Source organism: Tachysurus fulvidraco, chromosome 25 (genome assembly GCF_022655615.1).
Source record: "Tachysurus fulvidraco isolate hzauxx_2018 chromosome 25, HZAU_PFXX_2.0, whole genome shotgun sequence".
In the NCBI taxonomy this organism is placed as follows: Eukaryota; Metazoa; Chordata; class Actinopteri; order Siluriformes; family Bagridae; genus Tachysurus; species Tachysurus fulvidraco.
This window is the reverse complement of record NC_062542.1, coordinates 5,156,845-5,172,012: the sequence shown is the minus strand read 5'-3', so window position 1 is coordinate 5,172,012 and position 15,168 is coordinate 5,156,845. Positions and strand designations below refer to the sequence as shown.

The 15,168-nt window shown below is 37.5% G+C and overlaps 2 protein-coding genes across 4 annotated transcripts; one reads left to right on the top strand and one right to left on the bottom strand.

Annotated features, from left to right (window-relative positions):
- Positions 1-7,180, bottom strand: dbf4 (DBF4 zinc finger). 2 transcript variants are annotated; one of them, XM_047808524.1, is made up of 13 exons: positions 6,938-7,180; positions 6,750-6,849; positions 6,174-6,343; positions 4,989-5,177; positions 3,434-3,484; positions 3,218-3,287; positions 2,955-3,031; positions 2,604-2,649; positions 2,348-2,393; positions 2,115-2,237; positions 1,504-1,624; positions 1,267-1,382; positions 1-965 (listed from the first exon to the last, which is right to left on the bottom strand). In XM_047808524.1, the coding sequence occupies exons 2-13, from the start codon at positions 6,793-6,795 to the stop codon at positions 128-130; spliced, it is 1,893 nt and encodes a 630-aa protein (XP_047664480.1). In that variant the 5' UTR covers positions 6,796-6,849; positions 6,938-7,180; the 3' UTR covers positions 1-127. The 2 variants fall into 2 exon arrangements, with proteins under 2 accessions (XP_047664480.1, XP_027031491.2); XM_027175690.2 differs by having other exon boundaries at positions 2,109-2,237; positions 6,938-7,178.
- Positions 7,181-7,323: 143 nt separating this feature from the next.
- On the top strand, positions 7,324-14,648 carry slc25a40 (solute carrier family 25 member 40). 2 transcript variants are annotated; one of them, XM_027175710.2, is made up of 11 exons: positions 7,324-7,821; positions 7,983-8,090; positions 9,920-9,979; positions 10,105-10,211; positions 10,299-10,366; positions 10,488-10,612; positions 12,073-12,246; positions 12,341-12,450; positions 12,632-12,713; positions 12,826-12,906; positions 14,039-14,648. In XM_027175710.2, exons 2-11 carry the CDS (start codon positions 7,994-7,996, stop codon positions 14,173-14,175), a joined length of 1,041 nt encoding a protein of 346 aa, XP_027031511.1. In that variant the 5' UTR covers positions 7,324-7,821; positions 7,983-7,993; the 3' UTR covers positions 14,176-14,648. The 2 variants fall into 2 exon arrangements, with proteins under 2 accessions (XP_027031511.1, XP_027031502.1); XM_027175701.2 differs by having other exon boundaries at positions 10,296-10,366.
- The last annotated feature ends 520 nt before the right edge of the window (positions 14,649-15,168 follow it).

Here is a 15,168-nt window from a genome sequence, read left to right as displayed (position 1 = left end):
CCACTTCGACAGTAATTTTTAATTATGAACAAATGAATCTCTCAGAGATGTACAGAAAATATTTGCTCATTTGGTACAGCACACACACACACACACTTTTCATGTCATATTTAACGTCCTTTTTCAATTAATTGTTGAAACCCTTAAAATCCTCCTCCTTTTCGTCACTAGAATGAAAAAGCTGCAATAAGTCCAGAGCAGACGCTGACAGTCTGTTAGAGTCAGGAACGTTTCTGAGACAACCAAGTGTCTGGGATTCTACAGGTTTACCATAAGTGTCACACAGGGGCTCCGATGGTGCAGTTCGCCTCCGCCTCAACATCCGCACTTTTCTTTGCAAGACTCCAGATGGAGTGTGTCTGCTGGAAGACAACATTTCCTCTGTGATAAATTCACAATGAGTAATGTCAGGTGCTTTGCCTGATTTACAGAAAGGTCTCTCGGTTGTACAATCTGTAATATCGAAAAGTAACTTTGGTGCAGTCTGAAATTGAGACACTGTAGATGGCTCAGATAGCGCGTGACTGGTCCCTGCACCTAATGAAATTGGGGTCGTCCTGAAACCGGCAGGATCTGAAAGTCGAACATGCCGTGTGCTTTGTGAAGTCCTTTCTAAACGAGTATGTAATGGCGTCCTAATCGTCTCCAGACACTCAGAAAGACAGTCTTGTCTGGTTTTACACAACGGTGTATGCAAAGCCTTCTGTAAAGCAGCATTAGAACTGGATTCGCACTCAAATGATCCACGCTTCGAATCGGATTTCTGAAAAGTGTCGTGTTGTCCTGTCAGTTCTCCTTTAGGACTTTGGGAGAGCTCTCTGGAGCGCTTGCGGATTGATCGATCCGTGTTGTGAGAACCCCAGAGCGGGGTCTCGTCGCTCACAGCCTCCACTTCAACCATTTCTCCAACCTTCCTTACAATTGGTCCAGGGACAACGAGCGGTGAGGTGACGCTACACTTCGCCCTGCAGCAGAAACATTAGAAACAGCTTAAGTACATTACAGTGTAAATCGTAGTTACGTTGTTTAAAATTTGAGGAATTCCTCCTGAAAATGTGTTTCGTAATACATTATAGGACAAAAAGTTAAACTAATACACTGGATTACAGCTACACTAACAGGACAAAATTGTTACTAAACTACAGTAACAGGTGTCATGACCACTGAAGCCAATATTGCTGTGTAATGCTGGGACTTCTGTGAGACAGTTTGCTTTTCTGGCGGGTGTCTATAAAATATGGTCGTGATGGTGGTGAGTGGAAGTACCTTTTTACTTGGGGGCTGATGTGTACAAAATCACAGGTGAGTCCTGAGAAAACCTGGTCCACTATCAGGTACTCCTCACTTCTAGAGAAAGCCTGATGCTGTGCACTTTGCAGGTGCTGTAGATCAGGGAAAAGATGGAACAGTCCAAACGAGTCAAAGCCTGTTTATAGCTAGAATGTAGAGATATTTAAAAAGGAAAACGTTGCAGATTTGCACTGCTACTTGTTTGGTTCTCACGTTGTTCAGGTTGTCGTATTTGACGATGCAGCATTCGCAGTAGCCCCCTTTCCTTCGGGCCTTGCCCTCGTGGCCTCGGTGTCGGTCTTTCCTGCTCTTCTCCCGTCGATCTCCTCCAGACCTGCAGCAAATTAACCCAAACCGCATCACTTGTGTTAAAAGCACACTTCCAAATGGGTATATTTATGTGTACCACATTTTAAAACCTTTTTCCAAAATAATAGTATCTATACTCCGTGCTCCTACCACTAAATAGGAATTACAAATGGTTGCTTATGAAACATTACACGTATATAAAAAACATAATATAAAGTACATCTATATCTATACACAGTATATATACATATAAATAAAATCTAAACCCTAGATTTTGCATAATCTGCTTGAAGATGGACCATTTTGTAAAGTTACAACACTTCAAACTGGCAAATACGGATTGTGATACTGTATCTATTGTTTAAAAAAAAATATTGCTCTATTCGCCTGTAGTGTATTGCTTTAACAACGTCAACAGTGGTTGTTCTTTTTAAAAATAAATTTGATTCGGGATGACGACAGTCATACCGTCAAGTGTTTATTTTCTTTGTGAAATGCAGAGGTCTTACCCGCACATTTTACTCTTTTTCCCAGGGTCAACTTTATCGTTTTCCTCTAAGAACGGACTGCAGGGGGCAGTAGATCTGAGATTACACACGGGCAGGTTGGCCATGGGGAGATAGAGGGGACGGTAGTGTCTAAATAAAAAAATCAACAAAAACAAACAAATGAGACAGGACACCTGATGTAGAAGATATTTCTTTTTTGTTCTGATTTAACAGAAATTTACTTTAAGAAATATTTGTACCTGCTGGAGTCCTCAACTTTAACGAAGGGGCGGCTGATTCGTCCAGCTAAAAAAAAAAAAAAAAAAAAAAGGAGGGACACACACACACACACACACACACACACACACACACACACACACACACACAAAGGAAATAAAACAGACTAAAACCCTGGCTGTTAAAAGTACATAAGAAGGTCTGTAAATTTTGTATTCGCCACATACCCCTCCCCCACCCACCCCAGACACACATGTCTGTGTTTTGTATTATACTCACATTTGTTTTTCTGACAAGCTGTCCCATCTGTGGACTCGGGTTTGGCCTACAACAGAAGAGTAAAATTACCGATCTACAAAGTATGTGAAGAGCAACTTTAAACCAATGACATAGTTTGGATAATAATTTGGGTAAACTAAACGTTTTTAAACAAAACAAAAAAGCTACAGTGGTTGTTTCTAATTTATTGTTTACAGATTACTTTAATATACGAGAGAAAATCCTGATTAAAATGATTATTTACCAACTCCTAATTTTATCACCAGATTCGGTTAGCAGTACAGATAAGAACTTCATTCCTTATTACATCGTTCTAAGACGTTACCAAGTCAGAAAAGATAAGACACTTACAGCTTTCTTCGCAGGTTGACTTGCTGCTCTGACTTTGGCAATCGTGCTCCTTTTCTTTTCAACATAAGAAATGACATCTGTTTTAAAAAGAGGGGAACATTTCAAATCAGCTATGAAGGACTGCAATAGAAATGTAAAAATAACGTTAAAACTGGATCTGTTGCATGTTCAGCATAATGTATACACTAATCCGCCTTTACTTTCTGCTCCAAAATTCTTCTATTTAAACAAAGTACAAGCAATAACAGGAGTCAAATTAATACCATCAACATAGAGGATTTTTACACCCCATTCAAGTGCATTGGCCAAAATTCTGTTTAGCTGAAACCGCTCCTAAGAGAAAAAAAAAAACACAATAAAATAAACACTCATTATTTAGTAAACTGAACAACTTTTCTAAAAAGTAGAGGTGAGAATCTACAACAACAATACACAGTCGGATTTGGCTGCTAACTGCCGGAGTAAACGAAAGCACTCACTTTCTCCTTAACGACTTTCTCCACTAAGGATTTCCCACGGCTTACGACCACCTGTGAAATACCAACACGAGACGGTGAAATTACGACTGGACTCTTCAAAAAGTCCGATATTTTGGAATAATGTGGTTGTCAGACGTAAAAAAAAAAAAGTTTCTGCAGATAAATTATAAAAAAAAAATGTATTCTCTAATTTTAGAGAATAAAAATTCGAATTCTCTAAAATTCTAAAATCTCTAATTATTTATTCTCTAATTTCCTCTAAACAAATGTTTCAGACCCCCTGCATTAATAAGCAAATATACAATTAAATATATACATTTTTTATACATATATAACTGGACTTCTTGGAGATGTATTTGTCTAAAATTGATATTCTATTTATAAAATAATGTCAAAATTTAAGTCAACAGGGTCAAGTTTCTGTAGTTAATTTTCATGATTTTATCGATTATATAAAAAAACAGAACTGAAGGTTTTTTCTGGTTATTGTTATATACATAGTAGAATTCATGTAGAATTAATAATTCTGGTAGTATTTAATTGTAGAGATTGTCCATCAGTGCAGGCATGTTAAAGTATTGACATTCAATTTAAATTCAGTTGATTCAGCAAAACTAAACAGAGCACTAAATACTTAATATTAACATATATGGTCTGAAAGAACTCCATAAATATATTAGGTGGTACACAGAGTTATATCAGAGTTTGAGGAGTTGAGTTGAGGCTGAAATGCTTTAATGAGTGATTATTTAATAAACATTGACTTCCTGACTGCTCAGACCAGTCTGATCCTTCGCCAGTGATCTCTCTCATCAACAAGGTGCATGATTCTGTGTAAACTTTTGAAATTGTTGCATGTGAAAATCCCAGCAGATCAGAAGTTTTTGAAATGCTCAAATTAGCCAATCTGGCACCAACAACCTACTGTGTCCCCTACGGTCACAGAACAAATCATGTGGTTTGATTTGAACATTAACTTGACCTGTATTGTGCTTACATTGTGCCTGATGATTGTCCAGTTGGATAACTTTGCAGAAGTACATGTATTCCTAATAAAAGTTTAGGCTGTAATAGTGTATACTGTACATACACAAGCAGGCAATATGGCCAAAGCTATGTGGACAAATGAGCCTCACTTTCATATGTGCTTGTTAAACATTCCAGATCTAAGCTCCACAGTTCTGGGAAGCCGTTCCACTAAAAGCTGGAGTGAGGGATTTGTGATCATTTAGCTACAAGAGGATTAGTATAAAAGTCAGGCAGGGAGAAGAGGCCTGGAATGCAGTTGGCAATCCAATTCATCCTAAAAGGCGTTCAGAGTTCTGAACAGGACAAGTTCTTCAGCAAGTTCTTCCCCTCCCACCTTATAAAACCATGATGCCTTTGCTTGCAGTGAAGTGATATAATCCTACAACCAACAAAAAACAACAAACATCCTATACAATTTGGGGAAGTCCCACATAAGACTGTGATGATCATGTGTCCACAAACGTTTAGCCATATAGCGTAAATGTATATTTGGGGCTGATATATGGATAGAAATAAAGCTCCTCACGGTGTCAGCAGGTCCCTGTGAACTGCCTCGATGGCTGTGACTATCCCTCCTGCTGCCAGGATGAGGAGAGCTGAGGCCCGAGTCTGGACTCGGCACCGGGGAGTCGTGAACGAGCCGCTGTACATGCCGAGCTTCGGGTTTGCTGGACACCAAGTATCGAATCTCTTTACTGAAGAACTTTTCCACTGTCTGAAAGAACAAAAACATACAACAGAAACAATAAGTATATACACAACAATGTATGTTTTCTTCGTTTTTTTTCTTGTATTTATTGTTCCGTTTGGTTGCTACTTTTTTATGCCCTAGATAAAAAGTGAGGGAATAAATATAAGGAAGTAAGGTAGTTAAGCAAAGAAGACTGTATGCATCCACTAACTTTCCCAATCAACGTGGCTTTATACTTTTACTAAAGAAAAACATGTGAAATCTGCTCAGAGGACAAAAGAGATCAAAGACATGTACTGTTGTCTGAATAAGACTGCTATTATGTTGCAAAATAGGTGTCAAGTTGCCCCGATCTCAACTATCCCAAAGCTTTGAAAGGACAATTTTTAACCATACATAAAGTATTATTCACTCACTTTAACAGCAGCAAAGGCCAATCAATCAATCAGGATTGAAAGGAGAAGAGATTTATAAAGAGAGACGTTCATTAAAAGAAAAGGAATCCACCCAAAACGACACACCTAGTAATATTTATGATCAATATGTAAATCTTATCAGTTGTGTGTGTGGGGGGGGGGGGGGGAGAGAAGAAATCCAATTAGAAGAGTTTCCCTCCCAGACTTACTACCTTCTCACAGTGTTGCTGGTGGAATTTAGCACTAACTTCCTATCTAAAGAGAGTGATGAAGCAGATCCAGTCTTTTAATCAATCCAGCCCCCTCACCCGATCATTTGTAAACCCTACTCAAAGCAGATAAAGACCAAAGCTTCAACTTTCAAGCAAATCCTAGTCATAGCTCAGTAACCAACCATTATCAGCATCATGCAACAATTCTAAAAGACTGAACATGTAAGAAAAACAACTTTAATGCATGGTTAAACAATGTAAAGAAATGCCAGAAACAGTGAAGAATACAGACATATCCTATTGACCCTATAAGAAAAATTCACCATCAGACATCAAATTTATGAAAAAACAGTAATGAGAATATGAGACTAAATTATTTAAATTTTACTCACTCCTCCAAGGCTCTTGATATCGGTTTCCAAAGCCTGGCTGCGTTTATTACACGGCAGATCCAAATAAAAAATGCGCCCAGCTAAGGGCTTCTTGAGAACAGGCTCACACACTGGATGATGTTTCTTGACAGCTGCAGCTATTCGGTGTTCGCCATTGTCCGGGTTTGGATCTGTGGAAAAAACAGCATGCAAACAGTTTGATATGATGGTGCTGTAGACATGGATGTAAATTGGAAGTGTGTGTGGTGTATTTTTAATCGCTTGAGTACTAAAGTGTTCTGTTAAATGAACTCTGAGCTCTATGAACTTTCTGCCTCACTTATACAGGGCTGTCTGTGTGTTGTTAAAAAATGTAGGAGATCTGAGAAACAATTATTATGAAAAATAATAAATAATAATAAATAACACAGCATTAAAAAGAGAAGTATTACAGAATTTTAAACCTAACATATGGGAACACAGAACAAGAACTGAAGCTTATTGTACACATTTCTTAACAATATCTAATATTCTGGCACAGGGAAGAAATAGTAACAGTATAAGGTAGATAAAGATCAAAAACATAAAAGAACTTACCTTGAAATTTAGTTTTTGTAGATTTGGGAAAGTTCTGGTGTTTCATTACAGTTCAGGAGATGCTAAGGGTTCCTTAGCTATTGAGCATGAAGTTAGCTTTCTGTGAAAAATAAAGGATTTATTAATACAATCAGGCGCTGGAACAAAAAACAATGAGGTTGTTTAAACAATAAGGACGTTTAACTTACTTTATCAGCTCTGTTCCAGCTGATAAATACAGTAACCGTGAGATCCAGGTGTCAGTTTGGTGTCTGAATCAAACGGCCCGAGTTTTTTAAATGTTACACCGGAAGTTCAAACCCTACAATGCTAACAAGCTAGCTAACAAATTAGCCATCCGATTCTACCTTAAACCTTCACGAAATTCCTAGACAGGCGCTGATATTTATTTATTTAAACGTCTTTATTTGTTTGTTTGCAAAACATAAGAGCAAAACATTCCACCGTGTTTGTTTTTGTTATTGTTAAACCAACCCAAAACAAAACAATTTAATTTTCCCGCTCATGAAAATTCCACTTCCCTTGCGCGAATTTTCATTTCACACACGCACTTTTCGTACCCGCATACGTGACAGCGTCCGGCTAATCCGATCCGTAGCTTACAGATATCGTATCGTTAAACTCGATATTTTTTTTTTATAAGAGTAGCAACAACCGATTATAGGTGTAGGTTGCGTGATTTAAATATGATGAATGTGCGGCTGTGAAAATGAAGACTGATTTTACATAAACACTTGACATGTGCAGGTTCGGGGGGAAAAACGTGAACTTTTTTGGATTATATATCAGAGTTAAAGGGATCGTAGGGTCGTGACTTTGTACTTTTTTGTCCGATTTAAGTCCTATACGTCTCTGTAATGCTGTCATCGCAGAGATATATCTTAACTCGACAGAATATGATCACAATTATTAAAATTATTTAATGATTAGTTGTATATCAAGTGGCTAAATGTAGCTAGCAAAACAGCTCCAGGACACAATAAATGACATGAAAGGGTTGTTGGACTGTCTGGTTTTAAAGGATAGGAGTTCAGAACAACTACAACATCACATCAGGAAAAACTAAACCAAGGTAAGAGACTTGAACTTTATTTAGTTTGCAGTAAGTTTAAGGCACTGAATTCTGTCCAGCCTATAAGAGCTTGTTCGGGGTTTGTGTCATGTTTATATACGACCTAATGAAATAATTGCCACGCCTCACTTCATGTATGTTTTTTTTTTTTTTTACACCAGGTTGGTTTAAGATGTCTTCTCAGAGTTTTCAGGCCAAAATGGATAACATAACACCAGTTCAACAGATGGTGGCTTCTTGTTCTGGGGCTTTGCTTACATCACTGTTTGGTGAGTTGAACTGCACGCGCACTGAATTTGTTTGTAAACAACAGAAACTATTCAATTCATTTCAATTCAAATTTATTTGTATGGCTTTTTTTTTTTCAGTTGACCTTGTCTCAATGCAGCTTTACAGAACATAAACATAGAACAAAGGGTTATTATAAAGAATAATATAATACAAAAATTCAAGATTAATATTAAATATATGTAAATGTGTTTGTATTTATCCCCAATGAGCAAGTCTGAGGTGATTGAGGTGACTGTGGGGAGGAAAAACTTGCGGAAAAACTCCCTTAGATAGTAAAGGAAGAAACCTTGAGAGGAACCGGACTCAAAAGGGGAACCTCGTCCTCATTTGGGTGACACCGGAGGGTTTGATTATAAATATACAGTCTGAAAAAAGTGACCTCTTTCCTGCAACCCTGAGAATTTTCTGATCTGACACCTTTGTGCAAACAAAACTTAATTTAATACATGTTATGATGGGTATAAATCAAATAACTTATCATACAAGGTTAGAAAAAAGAATACATTTAAATCAGAATCAGAATCAGAAAGAGCTTTATTGCTGAGTATAACAAAGCAATTTGTTTGTCTCATACGCTTTCATACGTTTTTTTTTCTTTATTTCTTGTTTGTACAATAACCTGGAAGATATTCAGAAAATGAGTAATAAAATAGTTTTAAACTATGACTTTGCACAAGTGTACTAAGTGCATTTTCAGTTCCAGAATGCTGTGTTTGAAGTTTCCTGTCATTTATTGATGGATGGATGAGTTTCCTGTCATTTATTTTTATAGACCCTCAACAGGACACTGTAGATTCGGGTGGCAGAGGTTTGTAAGCATGGACAGAAATAGGGCTGAAAGGGATGATCTAAAAATTTGACTAATTCTCATCTTATTTATAAAGAAGAATCGGCTAATTCTCCTTATGCACTGTTAATACTCAAGAATTTGATCCTATGTGCAAGATCCTCGTAGACTGAAAGTTTGACAATTTGTTCGTTCTTACGGATCTTACAGTGAGAAATAAGTTGATTTGCCCAAGTGGGAAAACGTATTGGTTTAATGTTGCTTCTGTTCTGAAAAAAATGTTCTAAAAATATATACCAAGAGTTGCTGTGTGTACTCACAATTGTGCATGCCCCAAAAAATCCATGCTTCTCCATAAATTTTTATGTTTAATGTATTTTCTGACAAGGTCACTGAATGTAATAAAGTATGCAAAATTGAGCACATAATACCAAGACTTGTGTAGGCTTGTGTAATCCACGGCCAAGGGTGGACAACTTGCTCATTTATTATCTACTGTAACAGACGAGTGAAGCTCCAGTGTGCTGCCCAGTCCTATGTTTTGTTGCCTGAAAGTGTAACCGAATGCACTAAAACATGGCAGCTGCGTATGCCGAACTAGTCTAATGCGTTAATTTGGTATAACTGAAATCAGAGACTAAATTAATGTGAAATTAAAGTTTTTACTCTACATCATTTTTTGTGCTCTGGACAAAAATTCAGCAAGTTGTTTTTCATAGTTCATCAGTGTGTTATGTTATTCTAATCTTGATTAGATTAGATAAATCTCACTAGATTTATGCTCTTGATTCACTGTATGGCCAAAAGTTTGTGGACATCTGACCATAGCATACATGTTTGCTGTCTAACCCCTAGTCCCTTTACTCCTATAACAAACTTCTGTCCTCTGGGAAGACTTTCTACCAGTTTTTGGAACATGACTGTAGGCATTTGTGTTTATTCAGCCAAGAGCATAATTGGTAGCATGAGGTGAGGAGGTTATGACACTTGTTTTGTATTTTTTCCCCTTCTGTTTTACAGTCACTCCTTTGGATGTCATAAAGATTAGACTCCAGGCACAGACCAGCCCTTTATCTAAAGGTGGTTGCAAAAAAATAAACACTTAAAAAAAACACCTTGATCAGTTTATTTAGCACTGAAATGTTTTTTTTTCCCTTTAAGCTCTGTTGATTCATGTATACTCAAATGTTTGTTCTGTCTCACAGGGAAATGCTTTCTGTATTGCAATGGCCTGATGGATCATTTGTGTGTGTGTGACAATGGGAATGGGAAAGCATGGTACAAACCTCGGGGTCATTTCAACGGCACACTGGTGAGACTGGAGGACAGTTTTGAAGAGATTATGAGACCACAGTTGTGTGAAAACGTATGTAAACATGTAGAATGTTTTGTGAAGCAGGATGCCTTCATCAAGATTGTGCGCATGGAAGGGATGAAGTCACTCTGGAGCGGCCTTCCTCCAACACTGTTAGTCGTTTTACTCGATTAACTCACTCACACACCCAGTGTTAACGTTTTATGTTCAGATGAAGACAGAATAGCTAGAAAATTCCTGACACAAGAATGTTCTTGCGTTTTCTCTCGACAGAGTTATGGCAGTTCCAGCTACAGTGATCTACTTCACCTCTTATGATCAGCTCTGTGCTGTTCTCAGGCTCCGGATGGAGGAAAAAGCAGACCTGGCTCCATTAATAGCTGGAGCAACAGCAAGAGGTAACATTTGATCCCATGTCGTAGCATTAGGATTTTTTTTTTCTTCTAAATCCAACAGAAAAAAACTTTCATTTCTTTAGTTCAGTGCAAAAGTTTTTCTTTCAAAATAATAACAACGGTACCCACAAAAATATAAATGTCAGGTTTCACAGATGTTCCTCTCTTAAATATATATAAATAAAATGAAGAATAAATGACTCTCGTGTGCCGCATCTTCATTACCTAGTGTTAAGTGCAAAAGTTTGTGCAACCTTGCTGGTGATAATGAATAATACAAAAGTTTTTTAAAAAAAAAAAGCTGATCCAAAATTCATACTGCTGTGTATGACACAATTATGGACCTTTTTCCACTTTTTCAGATTTTCTCTTCTTTTCTTTTTAAATGATTTTTCTTTTGCAATTTTATCCTTCACACCTTGATCTCTCTTTATACCCTTCGGCAGCTCTTCTCGTTTTCTTTTCTTGAGTGCCTTTTTTCCGCACATTGGCTCGAAAACCTCTTACATTAAAATAGCAAATTATTAACACTTAATTTATTAGACATCCTAAAAACCTAATTCACGAAATGAACTAGAACATGGCCGTGTTGACACACATTTTTGAGCTTGTCCGTATTTAACAGGAAAACATTCATAAAGATGGAATTCTGTTTAAAAGATAAACTGCAAAAGAGGGGCAAACTTTTGCATGTATGTGGAACCTTTGCTAGACATACTAATTGGTAAACACTGAATCTGTTTTGTGTACTCAAACTACATTTTATGGCGATTGCCAGATTGATAGCATGGTATCAATATTACAACCACCACCAACCCAATATACACACACACACACACACACACACACACACACACACACACACACACACACACACACAACGTCTGTTATAATGATGATCTTTGTTCATCATCTGTAAAAAGCTCACATGAATCTGCCTGTTTCTAAGGCTGTGTTCACATAAAGGTTTTATATTAACATGTAAACATTTTTATTGGCTTTCAGAGTGGGGGTTTCTTTTAAATCTGATCTTAGGACCCATGTGCCAGGGTTGACATAAACCAACACAAAGGTGGTTGTTGTTAAATGTGAGTGAATATCAGATCGAACTCTCAACCCTGAAGCTTGTTTATTTTTGCTGATGAAACTTTGCCCTCAAGTAATTAATTAACAGTATTAATAGATAGTAACTTTAGTAAGAAAAGGAAAGAGGATGTCATGTAATAGACACGGTTTTCCTCCTCTCCTGCCAGTGTGATGATCTGAGTCTTTGATTTTTGTCAGCAAGAAACAGATAACGTACTATTTCACACTACAACACTCAGAAATCCTCTTTTTGTTCTCGGATACAAGCCACATTTGAGTTTTTGTTATTTTCATATTTATTAAAAAGAATGTTTTCCTTCTGAATGCTTGAATCTGAACTGGCTGAATATAACGCTCGAGTCGTGTGCGTGTTGCAGTGGGCGCTGCTACGGTAATCAGTCCTTTAGAGCTGATCCGCACTAAGCTGCAGTCAGAGAGACAGTCGTACAGAGAGCTGAGTACGGTGATCCGCTCGGCCGTACGTGCCGAAGGCTGGCTCGCTCTCTGGAGGGGTCTCGGGCCCACGTTACTCAGGGACGTCCCATTTTCAGGTAAAAAAAACAACAACAATAAAACAGTATGCTTTTGTTTACATTATGCTCAAATCACGACATAATAGATGCTTCCTCTTTCTCTTTTCTTTAGCCATGTACTGGTACAACTATGAGAGAGGTAAAGCGTGGCTGTGTCACTACAACAACATGGCCGAGCCGACCTTCAGCATCACCTTCATCTCAGGAGCGGTGTCTGGTTCTGTGAGTCTACGCCGGTTACTAAACAAAAAGTAGCTGTGTAAAATAAAATAAAATAAAAATCTTTTTGCCATGGCTATTCGAGCTACTGAATTGTCCACTCGTATAAAGAAAGTCTACACAACAGAGACACAGACTTCTTTTGTTGAGCAACCTGTTTACATTTGTTCCTCCTTTTCTTCAGATTGCATCAATCGCAACACTGCCGTTTGACGTGGTGAAGACCAGAAGGCAGGTGGAACTGGGTGAACTGCGGGCGAGGAAATGTAAGATTTTCCAAAATAAAAGCTTTGCTTGTTCTTATTCGAGCCATATTTGTTAGTATATTTGTTATATTTGTTGAATGTAAATAAATTACATTCACGGTTGCTTCTGTAGTGTTGCCTCAAGCCTCGACTTCAACCTACAATGTGATGAAAAGGATCGTGGCAGAAAGCGGCATTCAAGGACTCTTTGCAGGTAAGAGTTTTCAAGGAATAGATTATTATGCAAAACTAAAAATATAAGAATTTTTGACTGTTTACTTTTGAACTGTTTAGAAATATTCACACCCTTTCCTTAAGGTGAATTAGGCAAGATTTATCCATTTTTACCCCATGAGCAATCCTCAACCTCCACATATGCAAAGATCTACCGCAGAACCCACAGTGGTTGCACTTGTGTTAGCATTAGCAAGGACTCATATGACACCACTTTCAAGCACAATTGGCAATTTAGCTGCTTGAAAGCCAAGTCATACAAACATAACTTATTTCATACTGATTTACAAGCATGTACAAGAGTGCCTTCACTGTCTTTGTTTTTGTTTGTGATGAGGGTTAACAAACTTTAAGCTCCGGTATAAGCATTCTTAGCTAACCGAAGCCCGTTCAGCTGCTTGAGATTTGGCTCATGCTTTTTTTGGTATGTTTTATTAGATTTGTTATTTAAAGCAGGCTGTTGAAAAACTTCATACAAATTTTATTTACATAATTATCCAGGAGCAACACATCATCTCTAATTCTTCTCTCAAGTTCATTCCCTTCACCAGTCAAAAAGTGTCTTTCACCAGACATGGCACCTTTTTACATTTACAGCATTTAGCAAACACCCAGAGAGACTTAAATTTTTATCTCATTTTATACAGCTGATTGATAGACCATTACCTTAACTACTAGGCTACCAAATCCCCTTTTTTTCCTCACAGGAGAAATATTTGCTAGTGCTAGGTGCTAATATCAGCCATTTTTTCCCCTTCAAAGCAGACTGAGGTGGGGGAGGGGAGTTAGGGAGTCGGTATAAAATGGCTGACAGGAGGGCAAAATAAACACAAACAAGGACTTCACAGGTGTAACCGTTTCCCTCATAGTCTATGGATTTGGATTAGACCATGTTTATCCACATACACTACATATTTTCCAGATTATTTGCACATGTAAGAAATACAAAAGCATCACCCCAGTGACATTAAATGTTGTCCTGTTTAAAAATACAGGAAAGGTTTTGATCACACATGCTGATATTTTGGGAAACCGTATCAGTTTTCATCCTATACATTTTTAAATCATCTTCATAGTATTTATTTATTTATTTTTCCTCTTTTCTCGGGCAGGTTTCATGCCTCGGCTGATAAAAGTGGCTCCCGCCTGCGCTATTATGATAAGCACTTATGAGTTTGGCAAGGCCTTCTTCCGCAAGCAAAACCAGGAGAGAGAACTGCTTCTCACAATGCACACTACCAACAACTAATCACTCTAAAGTGTGTCTATCTCGGACACACACACTTTATAACATAACCATACACATTTACATGTTTGCATTATCTGGGATCTAAAAGAATCATGCAAACATTCATCTAGAAAGGCCAAGCAGTGTAGATCGATACCTAATTTCTGTTTATGAAGAAATTTTTACACTGTAAAAACCTTAAACATTATGGTTTGGAAAGAATCTCATTCAACTTCCACTGATAAGTCTGCACGAAATACACAGCGATATAAACACACTGAATAATGCTAAACATCCTGTATCCTGAAGGTTAGAAAGTTATATTTTATTAGCTGTATTGCTAATCATTTGGTTGTGTAATAAATAATGTTTATATTTAGTCTATTTCAAGAGAATTGAGAGAATGTACGTCTCTGAAGCTCATTTTCATGTCATGTTTAACACGTGAGTAGATTTTATTTGATTAAGCAAATGAATAAATATTTTGAACGATACAAGCCTGACTTGTCTTTTTTTAATCATGTCATTTTTTCGTCTAGATTCGTATTACATATTTGTGGGTTAGCCCTTCATTGTGATAAATATGTTGTTCAAAGAACATTTTTCAGCAATCCATTCTAAAGATCTTGACATGACAATGCGTTAGAGCAACGACAGTACATAACGACAAATCTTTTATAATCTGTCTATTATCCAGATATGACTAATATTAATAAACCTTAACGAAACGTTAACGTCCCTAACGTTTTTTATGCTAGATATATTTACATGAAAACCAGGTTTCCCAGCAGAACATTGCCCAGTGCATCAGATCACTGATACTGCAGGCTTGCCTTCTTCCCATGGTGCATCTTGGGCTCATCTCCTCCCCACATAAGTGATGCACATGCATCCAGCCATCCACATGATGTAAAGGAAAAGATTCGTCAGGTTCATCAGACCAGGCCACCTTTGTCTATTGCTCACATGCTCCTTGAAGGTGTTTTTGGTGGTAGTCAGAGATCAGCATGGGCA